Source organism: Fukomys damarensis, unplaced genomic scaffold, assembly GCF_012274545.1.
Source record: "Fukomys damarensis isolate Sample0158 unplaced genomic scaffold, DMR_v1.0_HiC HiC_scaffold_28, whole genome shotgun sequence".
Classification (NCBI taxonomy): domain Eukaryota; kingdom Metazoa; phylum Chordata; class Mammalia; order Rodentia; family Bathyergidae; genus Fukomys; species Fukomys damarensis.
Window position 1 is genome coordinate 560,322 of NW_022900940.1, and position 26,373 is coordinate 586,694.

The window sequence follows — 26,373 nt, forward strand, 5'->3', positions numbered from 1 at the left end:
TTTTTTTTTTTTTTTTTTTTTGGTACCGGGGATTGAACTCAGGTCCTTGTGCTTGCAAGGCAGGCCACCGAACCGCTGAGCTAAATCCCCGGCCCATGAATTCTTATTCTCATGGCCAGAATCATTTCACAGCCCCCATGCCTATGGCAGCCAGCCACCAGCAAGGAAGATGGGACCACCGTAAGTCTGGACTCATGGCTATGTGGAGAAGTAATGAAAAGTGTGCAGTGGAAGGTAACTCACACCTTGGAAGGGAGAGGGTGTAGAAAGAAAGGAGAACAGAAAGCGAAGCATTTAAGGAAGTCAGTATGAAAAGATTAGGAGGAAGAAGAGGAGCCCACAGTGGAGACTAAGATAGAATCATTAGAGAGGCCAGCATAGACCTAGGAGGCCAGAGGGAGAGGGTTTGGAGGTAAGTCTGTTGTAGAAGGCGTATGTGTTGTGAGGGAGTACGGTGCCATCCCACAGAGGAACCAGCACTAGTGGAATCCATGGGGTTTACCCATCGGAAGGGACAGCAATATGGCAGACCCCAGCCAGCACAGCATGGAGTTACAGGAAGTGTGAGGATGGGGACACATTTAGAAGTTGGTGGCGCTGGAAAAGAGTCAGGGTTAGAGAGGTTCACTGACAGGGAAGGTGGAGACGAGGAAGAGATTATTATGACGTTGGTGTTGGTGGACACTTAGTCTTATGTGTGGGCGGGGACAGTGTGCATGTGGGACTGGGGGAAGACTTCATTACCTGACAGGAGTATGCACATACTTGTTTCAGGCCCTAATCTGGTCTAGTCTGTATTTTACAAAAATGGTCTTCATCTGCGGGAAGAGGGCAAGGGCCTGCATGGATGACATGCAGGAAGGGAATAGGGGTGGGCTAGCCAACCCTTTGCCCAGTGGTATGAGTGTGTGTGTAATAGTCACTATGTCCTGTACTGTAGGAGTGCTCAGGGCTGATAGGACAGCTGCACACAGGACTGGGGCCACATGCTGCTGGAGGACAGGGAGGCCATGGAGCGTGCTGATAAGGGCTACACACCTCTTTCTTGGTGACACTTTGCTTCTGACGCTTTGACAACCCGGACTCTATCAGAGTTGTGCCAGGGTTCTGAATTTCACAGCTTTGTAGATAGTGTAAAGGGAGAAGCTGAGGAGGGAGCTGTAAGTTACCTTTGCTGATCTAAACAGGAAGCAATCCCTTTACCAGCTCCATGCCTGTAAGGCCATGGGCTGCTTAGAGATGGCTCTCGTGCCCCCTCTAGAGAAGTGGATTTGCACATCTTTGCACACTTCTCTGAGGGGAATGGGGATGGGAATCTGCTCCTCTAGAATTCCAAGACCAGAGGAGATGCTCGTGTAAGGACCACAGATATCTATAGGTACCAGTTGAGCAAAATAAATTAAATCAGATTGGTTAGGATATTAAAATTTGATTTTGGGAGGCTGAGGTAAGAGGACTGAAAGTTCAAGTCTAGTTTAGGCAAATGAGCAACATAGCCAGACCCTGTCATAAAATTAAAAAAAAAAAAAAAAAAAAAACAGCCAGATGTGGTGGCTCACGCCTATAATCCCAGAACTCAGGAAGCTGAAGCACAAGGATCACTGCAAGTTGGAGGCCAGCCTGGGTGACATTTTGAGTTCAAGACCAATCTGAAGTACATATTAAGACTCTGTCTCAACACACCAAAAAAAAAAAAAAAGCTGTGGGTGAAGCTCAGTGCAAAGTTCAAGTCCCAATATGTGTGTCCCTTTGCCCCCCCCCCCCGCACAAGGTTGGTTCCAGAGAACAATCTGGTTGCATGTTAAACAGGTAAGAATTACTTGCAACTCCATAAATAAATTTTTTCTCTTCCAGTTTTCTTGAAACTTGCATTCCTTTCATTCTGTCTTTCTAGTTTTTCTTTCTTTTATAATGTTTGACAGAGACTTGAGGTCTCCATCAAACAGATTTTTCTGTTTTGAAAAGTTCAGAGTCCAGCATGGCTCTCCTGAGTGATAAGTTACACTCAGTCTCAGCGCTGGGGAGCAGAGGGAGGCAGGGCCTGGGGCAGCCTGGAGGGATATTTTCTGACAAGGTCACTGCCACCCTAGAGTCCTAACTGTCTTGCCAGGTATTGCTAGGCCTTCTAATTTATGAGAAACCCCTCAGCTCTGAAATGATGACTTATTCATATTTCTACAAAATTATGTATTGTGCAAAAAATTTCCACATTGCTCGGACAAATGCTGTTGCGTGTTTGAATGCTGGGTGAGACTGGTTGGCCTCCAGCCAGGAGCAGCCCCAAATGTTCCTGGCTTCTGAGGACAGAGATAGAGAGGGGCTTGCCTGAAACCACTAGTGCTGATTGGATAAATAATATAAAACATTTCATGGCTTTCTTATTATTTTGTCTTTAAAGATATCTGTGATTCTATTAGGTCTTGTACATTTTATAAGGATTCCAAAGACATTTCCAGAGCCATGAAGATTCTGTGTTAGAATTTATCTCTTTATCCTTTCTCTTGCAGCACTGGCCGGTGTTTGTGGAGGTTAAAGATCTTTTGACATTGGTTCCACCCTTAGTGGGCCTGAAGGGGAACCTGGAAATGACACTGGCATCGCGGCTCTCCACGGCTGTAAGTTGACAGCAGGGATTTCAGGGCACCCACAGCTGGGGATGATGTAGTCCCACCACCTGTCTATCCTCAGTGGCTCATAGATGTATGGACTGGAGTTTTCAAGAGGATGAGTGTTACTGAGTTTTGTAGCCTCATGGTGCTGTTCCTGATCACCCATCTCTGCTTGTCATCTTGTTTTTTGTTTGTTGTGTTTGGTACTGGGGGTCGAACTCAGGACCTTGCACTTGCGAGGCAGGAGTGGTGCCACTGAGCTAAATCCCTGGCCCTGTCACTTTGTTTTTTCCATGGTCAAATTGGACTGTGGATGAGGGACCAGGCCAGTGCCTGGGGATCCTTCACTTCTCCTTTAACATCAGTGTTGCTTGGTTCTTTGGGACCCTGTGGCCCCGACTGCATGCTGCCTCCTCCTCTACCCTTCTGCACCCTGAGGCTGGTTACTCCCTTACCATACTATTTTCCAGACCAGCTCCCATGTTACTGTGGAACTGGAGGCATCTCCCCTGGGCTCTGTAGTCAGCACAGTTCACAGCCTTGCCAGTTCTTCTCATCCCTTCTCAGTTATCCCCAGGGATTGGAATTCTTTTCCTCTTGTCCTGCAGAATGGTTTCTCACTCTCTCTGTTATCCATGTGATGTCCTGTGTGTGAAAAAAGACCATGGGGGAAGGGGTCAGTTCATATAGAGCTCTGTAAAACATTGCAATATTTTAAGCATCTGGTACTGTGATTTAGGCACACACACGCACACATGATTATTTCGGTCCATATTTAGGAGGAAGAACATTTTGATAATTATCTCTGCCATGGAGATTTCAGGAGTCACATTTGTATTTCATAAGGCTTAACTGTATTTTAAACCTTCTATACAATAATCATATCTTAGTGTTATAATCCTTTTAAAATATATGAATCATAGAAGGAAAAAAATCCATTAATATAATTCATTATAATAGTTTAAGGAGAACAGATATATCATTATCACAGCAGAAGCATCAAAGCACTTTATTATTTTTAAAGTCACTATATGAACCTTATTTACACTTTTAGTTTTTCACAACAGAGAAACTATTTGCAGTATTTACTCAAGTGTGTCCTATTTATTTCACTTGAGTATAACCTCAATGTGTATCTAATAGCTATAAATGTTTCTAGTTTCTCGTTCTTTATGGCTAAGTAGTACTCCATTTTATAGAAAAAACATATCTTCTTTATCCTGTCTTCAGTTGGTGGGCAATTGCAGTTTCCAAGTTTTAGCTATCATGAACTGTACTGCTATAAACATGGGTGAGCATATACCACTGTGGTATGATTCTTTTAATTCTTTTGGGAAGATACCCAGCAGAAGGATAGCTGGGTCAAATGGATCCTCTAGTCCCAGCTGTTTGAGGTATCTCAATATTGATTTCCACAGTGGTTGCACCAGACTGCACTCCCACCAACAATGGAGAAGGGTACCTTTCTCCCCAGCCCCGCCAGCATAGGAAGAAATGGCTAAAGGGGAAGTGGAAAGGGGCAGGAAAAAGAAACAAGGGAAAAGAAAAAAATGTGAAAAAAGGAAAAAATGGAAATGAAGTCTTTGTAAATAGGGAAGGGTAAGTGAGTAAAGTAAGGGTAGAGTTATGGGGAAAAAAATGAGAACCAAGACATATCATGTAAAGGTACAAGATCCCAATGATGAATGTAACTGTATTGTGTGCTTTAAATGTACCAATAAACTTAATGGGAAAAAATCACTATATCAAGATATAAATTAATGCATTAAAACCCCACAAATTCTGACAGATAAGTACATGCATATAACTATGGTCTACATGGAGATGTGGAACATTTCTCCCTCCCCAGAAAGTTCTCATTTCCTTTTGAGGTCATCTTCCTATCCTTCCATCCTGGCCATTTCTGAGTTAGCTTTCATTCTGTATGGATTTGCCTTTAACACTCATTCATGATTTAAGAAACACTCTTACTATAACTTGAAGTAAAAGTGATATTTAATTATTTTGCATGTTCTAGTGGATGTAATTAAGTCAAGAAAAGGATTATTGCCTTAAATATTAGAGAAAAGAAAAACTTATTTGCTAATGATAGGCTTATATTCTTAGAAAATCTAACCAGATAAACTAAAAAAAGCTGTTAAACTAGTAGGCACTTAGTAAAGTGACCTTGTTTTAAAATAATGCCTAATGAAATAGAAAATATACATTAATATGCATCATTATATATCTGTAGAGTCCAGTACACACCATAATCATTTATAAAATACAACTGAAAAAGCTAAAACTTTTAATATATTAACCACTTTGAAAATACCATAAAAAGCCCCAAACAGAAATGTGTACTACCTATCAAATTTGGAAAGAGGTCTAGTTCCAAAATGAGAAGAATAAATGTTGTAAAGTTGTCAATTCTCTCTTCTAATTTATAAAATTAATACAATTGCTACCAATATGCTAAAGGTATTGTGGTTGCTATTTGAAGTTAATTTGGAGGAATAAGTGGGTTAGAATAATCAATACAATATTGGAAGTGGTAGCCCTGCAGTCCTTACTACTTGAGAGACTAAGGCAAGAGGATCGCTTGAGCCCAGAAGTCTAGGCCCAGCTTGGGCAACATAGCAACATACTGTCTTTTAAAGAAAAAGAGAGAAAAAAGAAAGAAAAAAAAATCCAGGTTTAAAGATACAATGTAAAGCTGGGCTGGGGATTTAGCTCATTGGTTCTGCCGTCTGCCTTTCAAGTGCAAACACAAGGACCAGAGTTCAATCCCCAGTACCCCCCCCAAAATAAAAGGATACAGTATAAAGCCATAGTAAAATACTTTAAAGCCAGTGTCAATGAGACATGACATCTAAAAATAAACTTGGATATATAAAAATAGAATCTACTAGCCAACTATAATCTTTTGCATGCATGGTGGCACATGCCTATAATTTTAGTACTGGGGGACTGAAGCAGAAGGATTGCTGCAAGTTCAAGGTCTCAAAAAAAACATAAAAACAAAAAGAAAGAAAGATAATCTGCTACTGATAACTGGCATTTTAAATCAGTGAAGATGGGATACATTATGAATTAATGATGCTAAGATAATTGGTTAATTCTTTAGAAATGATTTTTTGTTGTGTATCAGTATATATCATGAGTGTATTATGCAATTTGAAATAAACAGTAATACCAGAAGAACACACTTGTATTTTTAGAATCTAGTGACAAGAGAATGCATTTTAAATACCAGAACAAATACAAAGTCTATATAGGACAGATAATGCCACTGTTAAATGGAAGGAGTGTCATATTTTCTGTGTTAGTTTGTGAGGGCTGCCACACCTAAGAATCACAAACTGGATTGCTCAAGCAAAAGAAATTTACTGTCTCCCAGTTTGGGAGGTTAGAAGTCAGCTCAGGTTGTCAGCAGGGCTGGCTCCACCTGAGGGTGTGTGAGAGTCCGTTTCAGGTCTCTGCCCTGGCTTCTGGTGTCTTGCTGGGGATCTTTGGCAATCTTTGGCTTGTAAACACATCTCTGCTACATGGTATCTTGTTCTGTGTTCATATGTTACTGTGGGCTCATCTTATGTAACTACATCTACATTGACTTCATATCCAACTAAGAACATATAGGGGCTGGGAATTTAGCTCAGTGGTTCTGCAGCCTGCCTCACAAGCACAAGGACCAGAGTTCAATCCCCGGCACAGGAAAAAAAAAAAAAGCAAATAAGATCATATAGTGAGGTAATGGGGTCTAGGGCTTCAACATCCATTTGGGGGACACAATTCTATCCTTTACAGTTGTCTTAAAAATAATCTTAAAAAGATAATAACCAACAAGGGAAGAAGTTATATATAAAATTAATAATGGCTATGGGTATAAGTCAGTGGTAAAGCACTTGCCTAGTGTGTGCAAGGCCCTGCTTTCAGTCCCTAGCACGACAAACACACACACACACACACACACACACACACACACATACATGCACACACAAATTAGGGTTTATATACTTAGGTGTCTAGTTAGCTTATATACATATCAACATGAAAACACCCCCCCTAAAGTAAAACAAAGGATATGAGTGACAGTGTAAAAATCCCTGAGAATGTACATTAGTATATGTTGTGGCTTGTATCTGGGTGTCCATCCCCTCAAAGGCTCCTGTGCTCATAGATGGAGCTTTTGGGAAGTGGCTGCATTGTGGATGTGTGAGACTCCTCAGTGGATTAGATGGATGGGCTCATAGCTGGGTATGATGTTTGGAGGTGAAGCCTGGTGGGAAGAGATGGGTCACTGTGGATGTGGCTTGGAGGGAACAGACCCTTCACTTGGTCAACTTGGTGAGCACTTTCACTCAGAGTAAAAGCTGGGCTGCTATGAGGGCTGTAGTTAGAGATTGGAATATTTAACCATTTTACACTTAATAGAAATAGAATACCTTGAGGAAGGCAAGTGTGCTCTGATTCATAAGTGGAGACAGCACCATCCTTGTCTGCTAGGATCCAGGATCAAGGTTCAAGCCAGTCAATAGCAAATGTGAGTTAAAATAGCGAAAAGGTGCAATGAATGCACAGGTGGAGCATAAAAGAGAAATGAGCCTGTGCTGTAGTCTTCTGTTCCACCTCATTACCCTGTTCCTACGAGGACACTGAGGTAAGAGCCCTCCATCTGCCTGAAGGGGTGGACAGGCCTGGCACCAGTTAGTTACGGGGCACATTTTGGGCTTTGGCCTTTCTTCGTGGGTAGGGGAAAAAGTGACCGTCACATTTGTCAGTAGTAGGTACATCTTTATATCTTTTCCCCCTCAGAGTTCAGAAACGTAATTAACAAAGTATAAAGGAGCAAGGAAGAGCCAGGCATGGTGGCACAGGCCTGTGATCCCAGCATTTGGGACACTGAAGCAGGAGGGTTACCATAAATTCAAGGCCAGCCTAGGCTACAAAGTAAGTTCAGGACCAGCCTGAACTACATAGGAAGACCTCATCTTAAAAAAGAAAAACAAAAATAAATGCAACTAGAGAAATATATATCCATCAAATGTTTTTGTTGTTTTGCTGACATTTACTGTGCTACTAGGAGACAACTACCATTTTTAAGAAAGTCTGATTATATATTTTACCCTATGAGAGAAGAAATCTATGGTGCGTCTCTTAAATGGGTTGGTTTTGCAAAGGATGTGCAGGGCCAGGTCACTGAGGCAGGGCCAGCTGGAAAGGAGGGAAGGGAATTGCTGGTGATATTGGCTGTGGCCCGGTGTCTGCCTGTGTGCATTTCACAACAGGAAGCCTTACCCTGAGTCCGCGTGTGAGCTCGAGAATTGGAGATGCCTTGAAATCATTCCCAACACATGTGTTCTGCATATGTGCCCATGTACTCACACACATGCATATATAGGGATGGCCTGTGACACCTCTCCCATTCTCAAGGGGACTGTGGCCTTTACCTTGGTCCCCCAGCTCCCTTGAAAGAGCCTGTGTTGCTGTCTAGAACACCAAGTAGCTCCATTTGCTCTGAAGTCAGTGAAATGGTATTTCTTGATTTTCTCTCCTGAGAGGCTTCAGAAGCTCTAGGATGAATTAAACTGCTTTGGGTGCAGCCAGACTCACCTTCTGTCCCTTTCTCTTCATTCTAGGCCAACACTGGACAAATTGATGACCCTCAGGAGAAACACAGAGTCATCAGCAGCAACCTTGCTCTCATTCAGGTGAATCTCTGCTTTGTCACATTGACACAGCCCTCCTTTTTCGGATTTTCAGGCAGGAAGGGGAGGGACTCCATGAACCCTTGTCCCAGCACTCTGGACTGAACCTTGAGGACATATGGCTGCCTGTCCAGTTGGCCCCATTCCTGCAGCTGCTGAGAACTCCAGCCCACCTCCAGGGCACTGCCACACCCACCTGAAGATGATGCCTCTCCCTGGACTGAAGATTCTTTCTTCTTCTCCACCCTCTTCTTTGCAAACGAAATTCTTGAAAGATCTACTTATACTTGGTTGTTCTCTGTCTGCCTGTGTTAACAAATTTCTTCCTCCTCCTACTTTTTTTGACTCAAACTGTTGTTTCCGATGTCACTGGTACTCTGCTACTTGATGCGTCCTAAGATTTTTTCCATATGACTTTATTTAACCTTTCTGGGAGCATTGGTGGATCCTTCCTGCCTGAAATTGCCCCTTGGCCTCACTCCTGCCTGCCTGCCTATTCCTTGTCAGCCTCTAAGAGATCTACTTAGCCTTTTTGAGTGTTTCATGCTCCTCTCAAACTTGTACCTCCTCCTGCCACACCCTCTATGGGCTAAGTTCTCTTTGAGGGTCCTTATTACTGAGCATTACACCCGGAAGAACCAGGGTCGGGGGGGCAATTATCTCAGAGGCAGAGAGGAAGGCTGGTTGTGAACCTAACTCTCTCAGGTGCTCTATCCTAAAACTTTCTGGGCTTCTCTGGGTGGGAGTAACTTGTGCCATCACCAGAGAGTGGATGCTTGAGATCAGACAGACCATTACCTGTCCGCTGGTAGCCTTGGGCCATGCTATATGTCCTGGTCCATCAGTGATACTCACTGTACCCCTCAACTAGGTTCAGAGCCCCTACATCTAATAGCATCTCCATCTGCCTGTTCCACAGGCATCCACAGAACAGTACAGCCAGATCTGGTCTCATTATTTTACCTCCTCACATTCACTTTTTCTGAAGACCCTCTGTTCCATCCACGGTGACAGTGGACATCTCACTCTGGGAGTCAGCCTGCTGAAGGGCCTCACTGTCTACAAAATGAGTTGCAGTGAGGTCACGATAGTTTAGGATGGTGTCATCTTTCAAGAACATGGCTGGAAAAAATCGGGGTCTGGAATGTCCCCCAAAGGCCTGTGAGGTTAACAAAGGTCCCCAGCCTATGGCATTGTTGGGAAGTTGTGGAATCTTTAGGCACTGAAGCCTAGCGGGAGATCTTTCAGGTGTGATCTTGGAAGGAAGCGTGGGCCCCAGGCCCCTCCTCATTTTCTGCTTCATGGCCATGAAGTGAGCACTTTTGCTTTGCCCTGTACTCCTGCTGTGATGTGCTACCACAGGGCCAAAGCACTGGCACCAATTGACCATAGACTGGAAGCTGCAAAACTCTTGAGCCAAAGTAAACCTTTCATCGTTATAAACTGACTGTGTCTAGCATTTTGTTATAGTTGTATGGAAAGCTGACATCACCGAGTCATATCAGCTGTGCTCATGACTGGTCCTTCCCATTCAAGCCGTCAGCTGCTCCCCACACTCCTCATTCTCACATCGAGCCTCCCAGAAGACTCTGCCTCAGAGTCTTGTCTGAATTCAGCCCTACTTCACCTTCCCCTCCACTAACTAAAATCTGTAGATCTCTGCGCCCTTCTAGCTGCTTCCAGCTCATCCTCTGTGGCCTTTCCTAAGCTGATGGCACCTGAATTCCCCTTGTCCTGGTGTGGACCATTGCTGCCTTGCTCAGCAGCCTTATGCCCAGCTCATCCCACTCCTTGCCTTGACCTGCACAGGAAAGTGCACACACCTTGGCCTGTACTGTCCCCACTCACGGGAGGTTTTAATTTTTAGGGGTGTGTGTGTGTGTGTATTATGAAATAGAAACCCATTGTTTCCCCAAACATAGATGATCAGTTTCCCGCACCTTGTTTACCCAGTATTCACCAATACCACAGTGATTGAAAATGCTGTGTATATCATACTAAAATCTCATATATTCATGATTGCATTTTCATTATCAAATTTTAAAGTTTCATAATTCATGATCCTGCTCTTGGGCTCTACTCTGTCCTGCTGATTGTCTATTTCTGTCAGTACCATACCACTTTTATTACTATAGCTTTAACGTAATTTTGATGATAAATATGCCAGAATAATTTCTTTGGCTGTCTTTCTTTGGTCTACTTCTTTCTTTTTTGGCCTTCTTTCTCTAAATCATCTTAGCTATTCTCACATGTTTACTCACTTTTGTGACATTTAAAACATCTCATCAAATACCATGAAAAATCCTGTGAAGACTTTGATTGGAATTACAGAGATTCATTTTGGAGCGTTTCTCATCTTTCAAAAACCAGCTCTTCTCATCCATGAACATGGATGGCTCTTTTTTCTGTCAGACTTTTTCAAAACAACACATTTCCGTGTGACATGCTGAATCAGAGGTTCCAACATTGGGGCTTAGATCTGAGCACCCAGTGGCAAGGATCTGTGTAGCCACAGAACTGAGTGCTCTGCAGGACAGAGCTGGATGGCAGTCTGATGGGATTGTGAGTCGGGACACCAGGGTGTAGGGCAGGTACCAAGGAGGGACAGTCAGAAGACCAGTGAGAGTGGTGCTGTGAGCAGGAGCCTGGGTGCTCCTTGACCAAGGCCAGAGTCACAGAGGAGGCTTTTGATTCTGCAAGCAAGGTTGTGTCTAGCAAGGAAATGGGGGAAGCAGCCTGAAGGGAGGTGCCAGGGTCTGTTTCTTTGAAGTGAAGGGCTGCCAGCCGAAGCTAACGTGAAGGGCAGGAGCCGGTGGTGGGTGGCAGCATCCCCTTCCATCAGGGGAGGTATAGTGGAGGGTAGAAGGAGTGGCATTAGGCAGAAGGACCCTCTCTCATGTGTCTCATTTCTGCCTCAACAGGTGCAGGCCACTGTTGTGGGGCTTCTGGCTGCAGTGGCTGCCCTGCTGCTGGGTGCCATGTCTAGAGAGGGGTTGGACTTGGCCAAGGTGACATTGTTGTGTGCCAGCAGCATCCTTACTGCCTTCCTCGCAGCCTTTGCCCTAGGTGAGAAGCACCCTGTGTGTAGCCTAACCCTGGTTTGATGCACTCTGTGTCCCTGCTTCTGGAGATATGAGCCATGGAACCACCTATTGGTCCCCACTGCCAGGCCGTAGACCTCTAGGCCACTGAGCTTTCTCAGGGCCAACTACCCCCGGGACTTACTCTGTTCTCTTCGTCTCTCCCTGCAGGAATGCTGATGGTCTGTATTGTGGTTGGTGCCCGAAAACTGGGGGTCAACCCAGACAACATTGCCACACCCATTGCAGCCAGCCTGGGAGACCTCATCACACTGTCCATTCTAGCTTTGGTTAGCAGCTTCTTCTATAGACACAAAGGTAGGGAGAGCTTCAGGGAGGAGTCACCGGCAAGGCTAAGCTGAGTGGGTACTCTGGCATCCATCCATGGCACACAAATCAGGCACTATTCTCAGGAATAGGAAGGAACCTAGGGTAGGGTGTTGCAGAATCAGAGGTCCCCTTTTACAGGAAGAAAGCCTGAGGTCATTTAGCAGATCCAAAGTGTCCCAGAGAGACCTTGGTAGAGGGGAAATGAGCAGCTCAAGCCAACAGATATCTAGGTTTTAATTTCCACTCTTAGGTCAGAGGCATGCAAGGAGAATACCTGGGGCCTAAGTCTGCTCTGCTACTTAGATATGTGCTTCAGGGGTGAAACCAGTGGAGAGCGGGAACATGCAATGACAGTTTTTGAAGGCATTTCCCTAGACAAAAGGAACAGCCTTATCAAAGCTCCAATTTGGCAATTCCCTGTGGGACTATTGACCCAGGGATTTGAGAAATCACCCTGCTTTTACATGCTAGTTGCTGAAGCAGACCAATAATGTAGAGAACTGATACCTGGGAGCCTTTCTGTTCCAGCTCTAGGATGATTCCTTGCCTGCCCTCTTGGGTGTTGTCTGCTGCCGGTGATACTTGGTCACTTGAGAGAGTCTCGGAGTTTAGCGGGTGGCATGAAGAGCTATAGGAATCAAATAAGGTGACTTTATTGTACTGTTAAGCCAAACTAAATTAAAATAAGAAGATTTCCATAGGAGTTAATTATTCATATTTGGTTTGTAAAATAAGAGTTCTAGGCTTCCCCACATCCTCTTCCTGACCCCTACTGTCCCATGTGCTTATTTTAACACTTGACTTAGGATTTGGACATTTAGTCACGTTCGTGAACCTATAAACATCTGTCTGTTTTGCTTAGGGGAGTTACTGAGCCTAGTGTGGAGAAGATGTCTTCACTGCCTGAGCAGTAGGTCAGCTGTCCCAGCTGCCACAGAGAGTAGAGAAGGTGCAGCCCCACACAGGAAGCGCGTGTTACCATGCCATGGAGAATGAGAGGCAGGACCTTGATGGCAACGTGTAGCCAGTTAGGGAAAACTTGGACCTCACTCACAACTGTCCTGTAAGGAAAGGCTGCTAAAGGCCTGGGTGGCCCAAGGACAGCCATGCCCACCATGAAGTGCTCTGTCTGTACGGACATTCTCAGGTACCTCTGGCAGGGGAAGGGGCCATGTGGTGTAGTGCAGAGAAGGAAGGAGGGGAATGTTTCTAATGTCACTTCCCACAGGAGTACACAGGATGCAAGCCAAGCCTGTTAATCCAGTGTTGGGGCCTCCTCGCAAAGACAGTGTGTACACCCTGAGCTGCCCCTGGAATGGTGGGGCCAGGATGTGAAGACAGTCCTAAAGAAAGTTGATAGTGTTCTATGTACATGTGAATGGTGAAAGTCACATGCAGAGTACAAAGAAGGAAGGGAGGCAATGTAAAAGGTGCTTAAGTACACTGGGCCCAGGGTAACAGCGGACTGAGACAGATGCCAATCTGTCTTCTCTAGCCTTGTACCTGTTGGTGGCTGTGACGACATGGTGACATGAGTAGCTACCAAGCTGACCTGGTCCATCCCTTGTGAGAGACATGGCAATACGGACATCACCTTAGATGGCCTCAGCCAGGAGAGGGATGGCGTCATTCACCTGCTCCAGCTTTCCACAGTCCCTGCTGTCACTAGTTGCTGCTGGGTACCTTGGACAGCCACCTCTTTTTGATTTGGTTTGCTCCTGACATCTAAGCAGGATGTGAAGAACATGAAATGAGATGTTGCAGGGGAAGTGCTGTTAGTTACATGGTCAATGTCCCGTAGGGTACTTCTCCTTATAGTATTGGCTGGCGGGACATTTATGTGTGGAAAATAGCAGACAACTGAGAAACAGAGGTGAATTGAAGACAGGAGCTTTTCTGTTACTTAATGGGACAGTGAAGGATCTTTAGAAGGTATGGTGGGCTTGTTCATCCCAAATGATGAAGACAGAAGTGCCTCAGGCTTCCCTGTCCTTGGTTCCCTGCCTGCCTCTTGCCTGGGAAACCCAGGCCCACTCTGGCCAGGCCCAAGCCCTGGATGCCAGCCTTAACCACATGAGCTGCAAGTGTCCACTTTGTTTTTCAGACACCTGGTATCTGACCCCACTGGTCTGCGTTGGCTTCATGGCTCTGATCCCCCTGTGGGTCCTCATCGCCAAGCAGAACCCCCCAATCATGAAGATCCTAAAGTTCGGGTGGTTTCCAATCATCCTTGCCATGGTTATTAGCAGGTGAGCCTGAGCAAGGAACACTGTAGTGCTACTTCCTGTCCCCCGAGAGCCTCAGGCTGCAGTGGCATGTCACCTGGGCTCCTACATTAATTCCCAGCACTGGAGAGTACCAACTGTACTCTAAGTGAATCCTGAACCTCATTCGTTTCCTAGAAGTCACCTGTTTACAGTTGTCAGCACCAGAGACCAGGCTGGGAGATCAGACAGGAGCCCTAGTAACTCACCACCTTTAGTGCTGTGGATCACTGACTTTCACGGTCCAGGTCTGGCCCAGACCCCTGCTTAACTGCAGGCCTCTCTTTACGGACTCAGGACGACAGCTGTTAAGTACGGTCAGTGTTCTCAGAAGGCTACTGGTGTAATCTGGAGGAGTGTGGAGTTCCCTGTGGGACTTTTAGAGTCTTTAGAGGAACCTAGGTCTGCTTCCCTCCAGCCCTAACTGTCAAGGCCCCTTTCCTAGGAGACTTTGATTCGACAACCCCAGTCCATTCTGTCATGTTCTTTTAATCTGAATCTCAGGGAAAAGACATAGTGGTTCAGGTATCTTTGCTTCCAAAAGGTTCCTGGGCTTCTATTCAAATCGATCTGTCTTTCCCAGAGTTCTCAGAAGTTTGTGGGGTGGGCAAACTTGCTAAACTAGAGGCTAGTGGCAGCAAGGTCTTGTTGCAGTAGTTCCTGAGAACAGAATAGGGCCCACAAAGTGACTCAGGGCCATGAAGTGATTCTGTGCAGGTTGTATTTCCTGCTGGAGCCCTGTTCAGTCATGGGTGAGGAGCCATCCAGCAAGGGAACTCAGCCAGCTGCATAGCTTCCCAAAGCCATGCACTTGTTTTGTAATGGGTTGTCATTATCTGATGGGCCTGCTGGACAGTCAAGTCTCAAAATGGGGATGGGAAAAGTGGGCGCAGAGGATCTAGGGGAGGTCAACTAGACTGCAGGAGATGTTCCTGAAGAAGAAATCTGAGGCTGGGAGGGCACACCAATGGGACTGTCTGCATAGAAAAGACTGGCAGGGCCTCTCTGAGCACCAGCTCTGCTCATTTGACCGCTGTCTGCTCTCTCCCCAGTTTTGGAGGGCTCATCCTGAGCAAAACCATTTCTAAGCCCCAGTACAAAGGCATGGCCATATTTACTCCTGTCTTATGTGGTAGGTGTCTGACATGATTTCCTTGGGGTCCCTGGCTTGGGTTGATTTGTGGGGGCCGGTTGGGCCTGAACATCAGTCCAGCACCGGCCTTCAGGGGCAGTTGCACAGCTGAGCCATGGGCAGATTGCTGTCTGCTGGGCTGCTGGAGCTGATTTTGTCTCAAGTGTAGGGAGAACTGGGGGAGGAAGCCCTGCCCACTGTCTTCATGGGCACTACCAAGACAACAGCTTTCCTAACGGAACAACCCCAGGCCTAGAAGGCGGAGTTTAACCCCCGGTTTGTTGGCACCTGAAAACTGAATGTGGCCCCTCAGAACTGAGGTACTGGGCTCCAATGGGTTTTTAAAGATCCACTGGTGCCATCAAAACTCATTTACGTATTCAAAGATGTTTACATATTCAAAGCTGAGTTTCTGTCTTCACCTTAGAAATGAAGGCTGTGAAAATCCTGGTTTTATATTCTAGGCCTACCCTGATGCAGCACCTGTGTTTCCAGTTTGCCTTTATCCCTTAACGCTCTCTGTTGACCTGCATGTGTCTCCATTCTTTTAATCAACTTCTATACCCTAAACCCTGTGAGCATCTGAGTTGATGATCCTTCTTGGTTTGATGTCTGGTATCTCGTGAAGCTCTGAAGGTGGAACTTACTAGTTAGTGGAAGAACAAAGCATGCTAAAGCATTGCCCTGTTTGACTGGTCCTCAGGCCTTGGCCTTCCAGGACTGCAGAAATGGACTACAGCCCCTTGGGAAGACCCTGAATATCCACAGTATACCCTCCTCTACCCTGATGCCTATGTTTCTTGGGTCCAAGTAGCACTCCCCACCACCACCCTGCCACATATTTGGACCTGGAAGAGCTTCACAGTAACTGGACATGGTGAGGACAGCAGGAAATGGCAGGCAGTGTGCTTAGGATGTTTCTTGGATGTCAGTGACTCATCTGCCTTCGGAGGTCATTCAGACAACTTGAGATTAAATAGGCCAGAGAGTAGCAATATAGCAAGCAATGGTGGGAAGCAGGGCAAGCTTTAGATCTCAGTGCTAATGTGAAGGGAGTGATGCCTTCCTGGTCAGCCCCAGCCAGGTGTGGCCTGGTGGGAAAATAAATCCAGACTTGGCTTATTAAGAGAAGCCTGAAATCTGGATTAAAAGTATAAAATTAAATGCTGTCAATTAATTTGAGAGTTTTCCTGACTCTTTTAAAAATCACTTATGGGCCAACCAAAATAAATCTGCAGTCATTCTCTGCCTGCAGACTGTTCTTTGCATCCTCTGGAACCAGCCAGGTGGTTTTTCTCTGCTTTGGAGGTCACTGTGCCACTTCCTCCTTGGCTAAAAGACATTCTGCATGAGACTGAGGATATAGAAAGGGGTCAAGCCTCTGCCCAGCACCCAAATCTGTTGCCAGCAGAAGGAGCTCAGCATAGCCTTTGTCAGCTGGGCCATGTGTCCGTGGTAGAGCTCAAAGCCTTTGTCACATCTATGAAAGCTGAGAGGCTTGGCAAGAATTCTGGGGAGCAAACACACCTGTGGTCTTCTGGGGCTCCTCATTCTGCCTGCCCCATGTGCCATTCCTGTACTCATGACTCCTTGGCTCCTGGCATTCCCCCACAGACAGCCCTCCATGCATCTATGAATGTGGGCCTCTGTAATAACAGTATGGGGTCCCCAGAGCAGGACCCACCACACGGATTGAAGCCCAGTAGTGAGAAATGGCTTTGCCTAAAAAACACTCTGGCCACCAGCCATGAAAAATGTTTTATCGCTCATGATCACCTCTCTCTGTCTTCCTACACTCTCATCCACTGTTCTCACCCTGCCCTTCCCATTGTTTTTCTCAGTGATTCCCATCTGTTGTCTGATTGCTGTCCATTCCTGTGGCCTTGCAGTCTAACGTAGTTACCTGTAGTGGCTTTCTAAGCATTTATGTCTACTCTTCCCCTCTCCTCATCTTCACTCCTTTCCTGTTTTTCCTCCCGTATTTTACCTCCTTCCAGCCAACAAGTACTTACTGAGAACTGAGAACCTGCTTTGCCAGTCACACTTCCCTCACTCTTAAGAGGTGGGTGCGACAGCTGTCAAGGGGATAACTCACTCATGAGGTCTGGGCCACTTTCCTGGGTGCTAAACAAGATCAGGTGGGAGGAAAAAAGAGATGCCTACTTGATCTACGGAGGCTTCCTGGAAAAAGTGAGCTTATGATAAGAGAATTCATCGACTGATATAAAGAATGAGAAACCACATTCTTCTCCTCCTTGCAGGTGTTGGTGGTAACCTGGTGGCCATTCAGACCAGCCGGATCTCCACTTTCCTGCACATTTCAAGCACTCCTGGGGTCTTACCTCTCCAGATGAAAAAATTCTGGCCTAACCCACGTTCTACTTTCTGCACCTCAGGTGGGTCTCAGGTCTTCCAGAGGCCATGTGGCCATCTCTTTAAACAAATGAAAATTTGTATTGTTCGAATGAGGTGTTTGCAGCAGTAGCTGCCTGAGGTTGGTCTGACCTCAGCAGAAATCACCTTCTAGGCCCCAACTCCTCTTCTGCGGAACTTGACTACCCAGACCATCTTTCATTTATTCTTTCAAATATCAGATGTCTACTAAGTAATGTGTCAGGTGACTGGTGAAACAGAAACAGCTAATTTCTCACCTTCATGGAGTACAAAGACCTGAAGAATAGACAAACATAAAAAAAAGCAAGCTCCTGATTGCAAGCTGTGGTATATTCCAAAAGACAAAAGCACAGGGTGCAATTTTAAAAAATTAGGAATCATGCAGACTCAGGGTTAGAAGGCTCTGATATGAGACTAATCAGGGCTTGGTTGGGAAGGAGGATCTTAGAGTAGAAGAAACAGCCTGAATAGAGGCTCAGAGACAGAAAGGGGCTTGGCGAGTTTGAGCAACTAAAGGGCTTGTGACAGCAGAGCATGTTGAGCAGAAGGGCATGAAGGAAGCTGAGGCCAAGAGAGAAGAAGAGACTGCTAGAAGGGCTTGATGTTTGAGGAAAGCGTTTGATCTGTTTTGGAGAGCCACTGGAAGCCATTGGAGGTGTTTTATCTTTTTAAAATCAGATTTTTTTTCTCCCGGTATATTTTCCTGAATCATGAAATGGCTTTATCCCTCTTTTAGGGGAAACATAGCACATTCCAAAAGGGTGTTTTTTTTTTCCTGGCAATGATATTACAGGTGTTTATTTCAGCACTTGAAAACTTTACCACTTCTTTCTGACCTCTGTGGTTTTTATGACAAATCTATCATTTGAATTGCCTTTGCTGCCATGAACTATGGTGGTGTCTCTCCCTTGCTTATTTTAAGACTTCTTTAGTTTTTAGGTGTTGGATTATGATATGGGTTGAGGAGGATTTCGTAGGCCCAATTTTATTTGATGTTTGGTAGTCTCCTTAGGTAGGTACAGATCCTTTGAAAAATTGGAGAATTTTGCATCACTGCTTTTTTTCAGCACCATCCTCTTCTGATATTTTACTGACATGAATGTTAGATCTTCTGTTATTGTCCCACAAGTTCTTTAGGCTCTGTTTAATTCTTTTCAGTCAATTTTTTTCTCAATCAATCTTACAATGACTGGTTTCTATAATTTTTTCATTCAAATTCACTGATTCTTTCTTTTGTCCCTCTTCTGCTGTTCAGTCTATTCATGAATTGTTTGGTTTTTCTGATTGATTTTTTTTAACTTCTAAAATTTCTGTTTGATTCTTTGTATCTTCTCTTTCATTTCTGTGGCTTTATTTTTTCATTTATTTTAAGTGCGTTTGAGATCTTGTGCTGAAGCATGTTGATAATGGCTTCATTAACATGATCTTGCAAGATTAACATGACTGTCCTGTGGGGCAGTTGAACCTCTGGTGGCACAAATGTATCTCATCACTTTTATCGGCCTCTTTATTAATAAAGTTAACCAAAAGCCACCCGATGGGACAGTCATTCGTGTACCACGAGTGGTTCAAGCCACCTGGCGGCTGACATACAAATAAATTATGGCCCTGTCATGCATGTGTTCAGGTTGTTTGTAGGTAATTCTGCTGTCTGTTGGGTTATTGTTACTCATCTCCACTGAGATTTTGCTTGCTCTTGGTATGATGTGATTTTAAGTTCAATCTGGATATTTTTGGGTAAGACTGTGGATCTTATCTGTTTTAGCTGACCTGGGAGAACCCTTCATTGCTTCCAGGAAATACTGAGTCCAGGTCCCTCACTGGACTGTGCTGTGCTGCCTGGGAAGGAGGGGGATGCTTTGTTCCTGCTCTTCACATGGTGGGGATGAACTTTCTGACTCTACTCTGCCTTCTCTACCTCAGCCACAGAGGGGAGAGCCACATGAGGAGGAAATCAGATACCCTGTCGACCTTTACTGTGGGAGTAGGGTTGCAGCTTTTCCTATAGCGTTTGACCAGATAATAGTAGTTACTGCCTAAAAGTTCTCTGCTTTGCTAGGCTATACTTTTCTATTGGCATTAAATCTTCAGAGAACTTGCACCTTGTTGCTTATTGGATCCTGAAGCCACTAGCTAGCTCCTTTTTCTCTCCATCTTTCAGAGTCTTAGTTTGTTTCATATGTTTTACAGAAGTTTTAATTGTACTTTGTGGGATGGATAGGAATAAGATGTGTCTTTCCCACCTTGTCCAACAGTGGAAATCCTGGTTATGTGATTACTCTGTCTTCCTTGGTTTGGTATTTGTTTGTTTGTTTGTTTGTTTTTGACCAGGCTGAGTTTGTAGGCTGCAGCGCTGTTTCTCCCTTGGCCTCTCAGGTTGCTTGGATTACAACTGTGCAACACATGCTGTACCTGGCTCCCATATTTTTTCTAACTTGTCATTTACATGTAGAAGCCTGTTTGTTTTTCTGTTATTTATTCCCCAAGTAATTTATTGAATTCTTACTGTTTACATATTGGTTCTCTGTAGGTTTTCTTGAGTTTTCATGCTCTACACTATAGGCTACATACTGCGTCACTTATTTTGGGGGATCTTTTAATTGATTTTTTTTCTTTTGTGATGTTGGGAATAGAACCCAGGGCCTCAATGCTAGATAGGTGCTCTACCACTGAGCTACACCCTACCCCTTAAGAAGGAACCTTTTTATTCATTGTCTCTCTCTTCTCATCGTGAATACATTTTGGTGCTTATACTTTCTTATCCTTTCTCTGTATATTATCTTATGGTTGACATTTTAGTTTTTAAACTACATATTCTTTTTCCCTCCCTTTTCCTTATTTTGTTGACATACATTATATTAACCATGAGGTGAATGCAGACGTTTTACTGAAACTCTGTTTCTGTATGAAAGGTCAGGCACATTCACATGTTGTCGCTTAACATGTTCACTGGGGCTATAATTGGTATGTCTCACTGCCGGGTGGCTTAAATCACTAATGGTGTACATGCATGACTGTCCTGTCAGGCAGCTTTTTATTAATTTTATTAGTAAAATGACTGATAAAAGTGATTAGATCCATTTGTATCACCCATGATACAAGCTGGTGGAAATGTGTTAAAACACTGCTTGTATTGAACAAGGGTGAATCACATTCATTGGAAAGTCTCAAACTCATAGAACAGAGGAAAATTTGGAGCTCACAAGCACACCCAACTGTGCTGTCAAGGCCCCACAGGCTCTCTGAGGTATCCTGTGAGTATTTTGTCCTCGCTGATGAGGAAATGTAGGAATGCCCCTTGATATCTGCAAGCTCTTTTCTACTCTGAACTCCTCACATATTCTCTTCCTTCTGCCCAGAACACTCTCTCCTGCTTTAGATCTCAGCTTAAATATCTCCCCTCTGAGAGGTGTTCTAACCTCCAGGATCTCACCCCCTCTCATACACTGTGTCCGTCATGTCCCCATTCTCCATAGTACTTGTCACAGTTTGAAATGACCTTTCTTATTTGTTTCTGCTTACTTGAATATTATCTTTCTTCCCAAAAATGTCAGCTGCGTACATGTATTCATGCTTACAACACCTTACAGGCAGGGGCAAGTCTCCTCAAAGACTGCACATACTCTGATCAGATGCAGGACACAAATTTACAAGACTGGCCTACAGTGGCTAGCCACAGAGTCAACTGTAGAAGAGTGTTTGAATATTATCTTTCTTCCCAAAAATGTCAGCTGCGTACATGTATTCATGCTTACAACACCTTGCAGGCAGGGGCAAGTCTCCTCAAAGACTGCACATACTCTGATCAGATGCAGGACACAGAAATTTACAAGACTGGCCTACAGTGGCTAGCCACAGAGTCAACTGTAGAAGAGTACAAAAGATTCGTCTGCATGCTAGAGATCTGAAGGATCCAGTGGAAGGCCTGGAGCCCATGGCAATGTCCCCTGTGAGTCTGTCTGAGCCCTGAGATCAGAGGGTTGGTGCGGAAAGAGACAAGACTGAATCCTCTTCTGCTAGAACATGTCACATAGTAGGTGTAAACACGTGTAGGGTGGATAGATGGATGAAAGTGGAAATCATACTGAGGATGGCCACATGCCGAGGTAGCCCCAGCTTCCAGGCAGGTCATGCAGTGTTCTTGCTTCTGTTTTTTCCAGAAATCAATTCCAAGTCAGCCCGAGTCCTCCTCTTCCTGGTGGTCCCAGGCCACCTGATTTTCTTCTATATCATCTACCTGGTGGAAGGTCAGTCAGTGACCCACAGCAAGACCTTTGTGGTGCTGTACCTACTAGCAGGTCTGATCCAGGTAAGGAGGATTGCAGCAGCAAAGGGGCAGCCTTCATTGGGTTACTCAGCTGGCTAGCTGTCTCCAGTCCTAGAGGACATGGAGAACATGCATGAAAGAGGCTGGGAAAGGGGTCCCCCTCTTCCAGGGACCCAGTCAATGTGTTCGAGCCATGTGGCCTGGTCTAGATGCAGAGGCCGCAGCATACGGTACACACCTGACCCACAGCACACTGCGCACTTCTCAGTGTGCCTGGCGTACTGCACTCTGCGCGCCCCTCACTCGGAGCTGCTGCCTGTGGATGCAGGGTGTTCCCGCAGAGCAGGCTGGTGAGTGGGTCCAGCGCTCCATGGCATTACAGAGGGTGAGTAGGCAGGAACCAGGCTCCTACCAGAGTGCTGCTAAAAAGCATATGTGGCCTTCGTTCAAGGCTAGATGGCGATGAGGCTGGAGGGGAAGGAGAGTAAACTGACACCTGCTTCACAGTGGCGTTCAGCAGACTGCTAGGCCCTAACTGATGTCCTCAGTGGGCCTGGGGCTTCTGCAGGGAGGTCTTTGGGTACTGATTGGCACTTCTTTGAGGGTGTCACTAGTACTAGGGACTAGGCATTTTCTAACTTCCCCAAGCTTACAGCATTTTCAAATGTAGCATGATCCCGACCCTAAAAGGTAGGCTTGGGCAGGTCCAAGCAAATGTTCTGAATAGCTGCAGCAAATAGTTCCAGTTAGGGAGAAAGGAGCCTGGATGAAGTTCAGAGGAGCCATTGGACCCAGCGGTCTGTAGGCCTCCCTCGGCAGCTTCAGGAATGGCTCATTGCCCAAAGCTCCAGGTAAGAGGGGCTCGAGCAAATTCCAGTGGAAGTGCCAACAAGGTCCTAGGAGTGGAGCCTGTGAGGCAGAGAGTGCCTCTGTGGGCGATGGGCAGCAGGTCTGTGTGGCACTTTGGGAGGCTAGGAAAGGGACCTTTCTCAGTCCATTTTGTGGTGCTGAATAACTTTCTGAGAAAAAAGGTGCATTAGACTCACAGTTCATGTGGCTGAAGTATCAAAACAGTACGATGATGTCATTTGATGAGGGACCCCTGGCTATTACACATGATGGAGAAGTGATCAAGGAACCAGCTGTGTTCTGAAAGGGCACAGTGTGAGTGGAGAGGCAAGAGAGCAGGGAAGGGCCAGGCCCATTTTATAACAGCCCACTCACTATTCGGGTTCCAGGCGACCTGACGCACTCCCTCCAGACAATTTTAATCCTTTCATGACCTAATCTTCTACTAGGCCCTACCTCTAAGATTTCAACAACCTTAACTGTCACACTGGAAGGCAAGTTTCTAGCACATGTCCAAGTGAAAGCAGACCCCAAGAGAAATTTGAGGAAGGAGACTGGCCCGGGCTGACATGTCTACTCTGTTGGTGTTTCTTGGCTCTAATTAGCCTTCCGACTTGGTCTTTTATGTTGCTTGCTCTTATGACAGGTGATAATCTTGCTGTACCTGGCAGAAGTGATGGTTCGGCTGACCTGGCACCAGGCCCTGGATCCTGACAATCACTGCATCCCCTACCTTACTGGGCTGGGGGACCTGCTAGGAACTGGCCTCCTAGCACTCTGCTTCCTTATCAACTGGATACTGAGGGGCAAAGCAGAGATGGATGGCATCTCAGAAGTGGCCCCTGGACCTCTGTGACTGAGCCCAGCAACTCCAGTGGCTCATAATCTTCACCCACAACAGGGTGCAGAATACGGTCTCTCCCTTGCTGGTCCTCAGGATGGTTTACAGGCTGCCTCTGCGGTGGCTAAGCAGACTCACACAAACCTGGGCTTGGGTTGGTACCTGAGCCCTGACGTCGTGAGCCTTGCTTATGAGTGTGTGAATGTGAGTTTGCGTGTATATATGCAAAGCAGGGTATTCTGCCCTGGCGATGGCTCAGGAAAAGGCAAGTCTAGTGTGCTTTGCCAGGTGTGCGTGTCCTGGTTTGTGCCGTGCTGCCCAGATTCAGATAGAGCAAGAGGGAGCTCCTTTATGTCCCCAAGTCTCAGGACTACGCCACGGCTTAACTGCTGTGCTCACTAGGTTCCAGCTCTGAGCTGCACTGCTGATGGCCGTGCAGTGCGAGCTCCCTCCTCGAGCCAGGCTTCGCATTCCTCTCCTGTGCTCTCAGCATTTAAGTTTGTTGGTTGCTATTTTCTTTTTATTTACTTTTTTTGTGTGTTGTTGTTTAGCATGACCTTCTGTTTAGGTTTCAGTGATCAGAGAAGTATAAAATAAAACAAATGATATTGTACTTGGGCTTTTGCATCCTTAGACATACTTAATACAACCAGGAGACTTGAGATCTCTGAGAAAGAACCCTGGCATTTCTGTAGTTCGGTATTTGTCAAACTGTGGTCTCCAGCCTGGAAGCATTGACATCACCAGAAAACTTGTAAGAAGCACAAGTTATTAACCCCACCCCACCCCGAGATGTGCCAGCTCTCGGGTGATTCTTAGGCACACTCTGGAGAAGCACTGATCCAGAACTTTGTCCTTTTTAATGTATTACTTATTTCTTATTGACACATAGTATTTATGCATATTTATGAGGAACAGTATGATTTTGGTTCGTGTCATCCTTTTTTAGAAAAAGTTTGCTTATAGCTTGTTACTTGTTAACACCTGTTAACAACTTTAGCCATGGTTTGGGCTGAGGATTATTATCTCCCTATGGCAAAACAGGCATCTGTTCATTCAGGTATCTTAATTCTCCCAAGTTCTTATGGCTAGTGAATGGGGGATTTGAACCAAGGCAGACTAGGTTAGACCCAAGCTATGTGTACAGTAAAGGGGTTTGATCAAGAGGGGAAAGAGTTTTCATCTCAAGCCGAGATTCAGGCATGAGTAGGAGGGAATCAGGCATTGCTTGAGGAGGTCTCAGGGCAGGGAGAAGGTGGGAATTAAAGCATTTAAGGAGATGGACTTTATTATAAGTAAGGGCAAAGCAGAACAGTGGGCCCAGGGGGGAATGAAGCTTGAGTTCCTGAAACAATCTCCAGTTAGAGGAGATTGATTCTGCAATGGGGAGGCAGAGAAGAGATTGTGAAAACAGAAAAGAACCAGAAGAGTATTATGTCCTCTAGACCAAAGAGGAAGAGTTTATGGAAAGAGAGTCATTGAGACCTAAGGCACCAAGGTCATAAGGAGGTTTGTTGCATTAAGGACAGGTGGCTCCTTGGTGAAAACTATTGAGGAAGACTTATAGACTAAGAGGCATATTAGTGAGGGAATGAGGCATGAGCTAGACCTTATAAAGTGGAAAGAAGTATTGTAGTATGTTTGACCCTCCAAGAAAGGACAGGATTTGGGTAGGATTTGCTATGAGGAATTCTGTCAGAACCAAGACTGTCACTGAGTGTTCTACCATGAAGGTTTGTTGAGTCCCCCACCACCATTGGTTTTTTTTCAGTGGCCTTCTTGCCACAAAATACAAGAATTTCTTTGGCAAGGGTTCCTTGATCTCTCTTTGATTTTTGCATCTTATATGTGACACTTGGAATCTCTTATACTGAGATCTTGACACAGTTGGTAGAAACTGAATCTATTTTCTGAAACCAATGGCAAACCCTTATCAGGAGAAGCTTTCAGAGTCTCTTTCCTGGTGTAGAAATTTCTGCCTGATGTTTTACATTGTCAGGATCCTTTCATTTAAAGGTGACAGAAACCTTAACTCTGATTAACATGAAAACAAAAACTGGTTCTAAAATAGTGTTAGATGGGTCAAGACTTAGGGCTAAAAATAAAGTAGGGATGGGGATTGAAATCCTCAGGGTTGGATGCTGCTGCAGGAATGAAGTCAACTTCGAGGATGAATTCAGCTACAGAGCTGAGGTCATGGGTCAGTACATCTGTGAGACTGAGGGCAACTAGAGGTGAATCTAGTTCCTTGGTCGAGAACATCATCCTGCTAGCACAGTGTCAATTTCTGTTGCAGGCTGAGGTCAGCATTGGGCATGAATTTTTCTTGGGAGAAAAGTAATCATGTGTATTTGTACGGTTTTAACTTTGAAATCATCAAGGATGAATCTGTGTGCAGATTGGAGATATCAGAGATAAACCCAGCTGTGCAGATGAGGTTAACAGAATTATCCTGGATGCAGAACTGAGGCCAGCACATGGGATGAGTTTTTCTCTTGGGGTAAGATAATTACACATAATGAATGCAGCTATAGGACTGAAAGCCTCATCAGGAAGGAATCCAGATGAACATAAGGATGAATATTATAGTAGGACTGAAATCAGTATTTGGCTGAATCCAACCACAGCTATCAGGATTAAAACTATAACTGAGTGTGTAAACCCAGTTCTGGGGTTGGATTCCTCGTGCGAGATGAATCTTGACTGAAGTCAATGTCTGGTGGACCTCGTAGTTTGGCTTTTAAGAGTTTGAACCCAGTTGATCAAGGGAGATAAACTGAAGGTTGTTTGAAGTCAAGATTCAGTTATTAGACATCACTAACAAGGCTTTACTTGCTCTGAATGGTCCTGCCAACTAAAAGTTCTCCATCAGGATGAAAGTCAAGGGGAGGTAGGAGATTAGGGTGGTGTAAACTAGAGA

General features: G+C 45.2%; 1 protein-coding gene across 7 annotated transcripts in view; it reads left to right on the top strand.

Moving 5' to 3' along the window:
- The window catches only part of Slc41a3 (solute carrier family 41 member 3), a 47,490-nt gene extending 22,228 nt beyond the window's left edge, over positions 1-25,262 (top strand). For 2 of the 7 annotated variants that reach the window (XM_010608058.3, XM_010608059.3), the window contains exons 2-10: positions 2,508-2,615; positions 8,228-8,299; positions 11,218-11,362; positions 11,548-11,694; positions 13,811-13,955; positions 15,023-15,102; positions 17,364-17,498; positions 21,657-21,805; positions 23,259-25,251. In XM_010608058.3, coding sequence (XP_010606360.1) covers positions 2,586-2,615; positions 8,228-8,299; positions 11,218-11,362; positions 11,548-11,694; positions 13,811-13,955; positions 15,023-15,102; positions 17,364-17,498; positions 21,657-21,805; positions 23,259-23,468 — 1,113 coding nt within the window. In that variant the 5' untranslated portion in view covers positions 2,508-2,585 and the 3' untranslated portion in view covers positions 23,469-25,251. Of the gene's footprint in view, positions 1-132; positions 235-1,771; positions 1,810-2,507; positions 2,616-8,227; positions 8,300-11,217; positions 11,363-11,547; positions 11,695-13,810; positions 13,956-15,022; positions 15,103-17,363; positions 17,499-21,656; positions 21,806-23,258 lie in introns of all 7 variants that reach the window. The other 5 variants (XM_010608055.3, XM_010608054.3, XM_019205107.2 and 2 more) reach the window with 5 other exon arrangements.
- Positions 25,263-26,373: the final 1,111 nt, after the last annotated feature.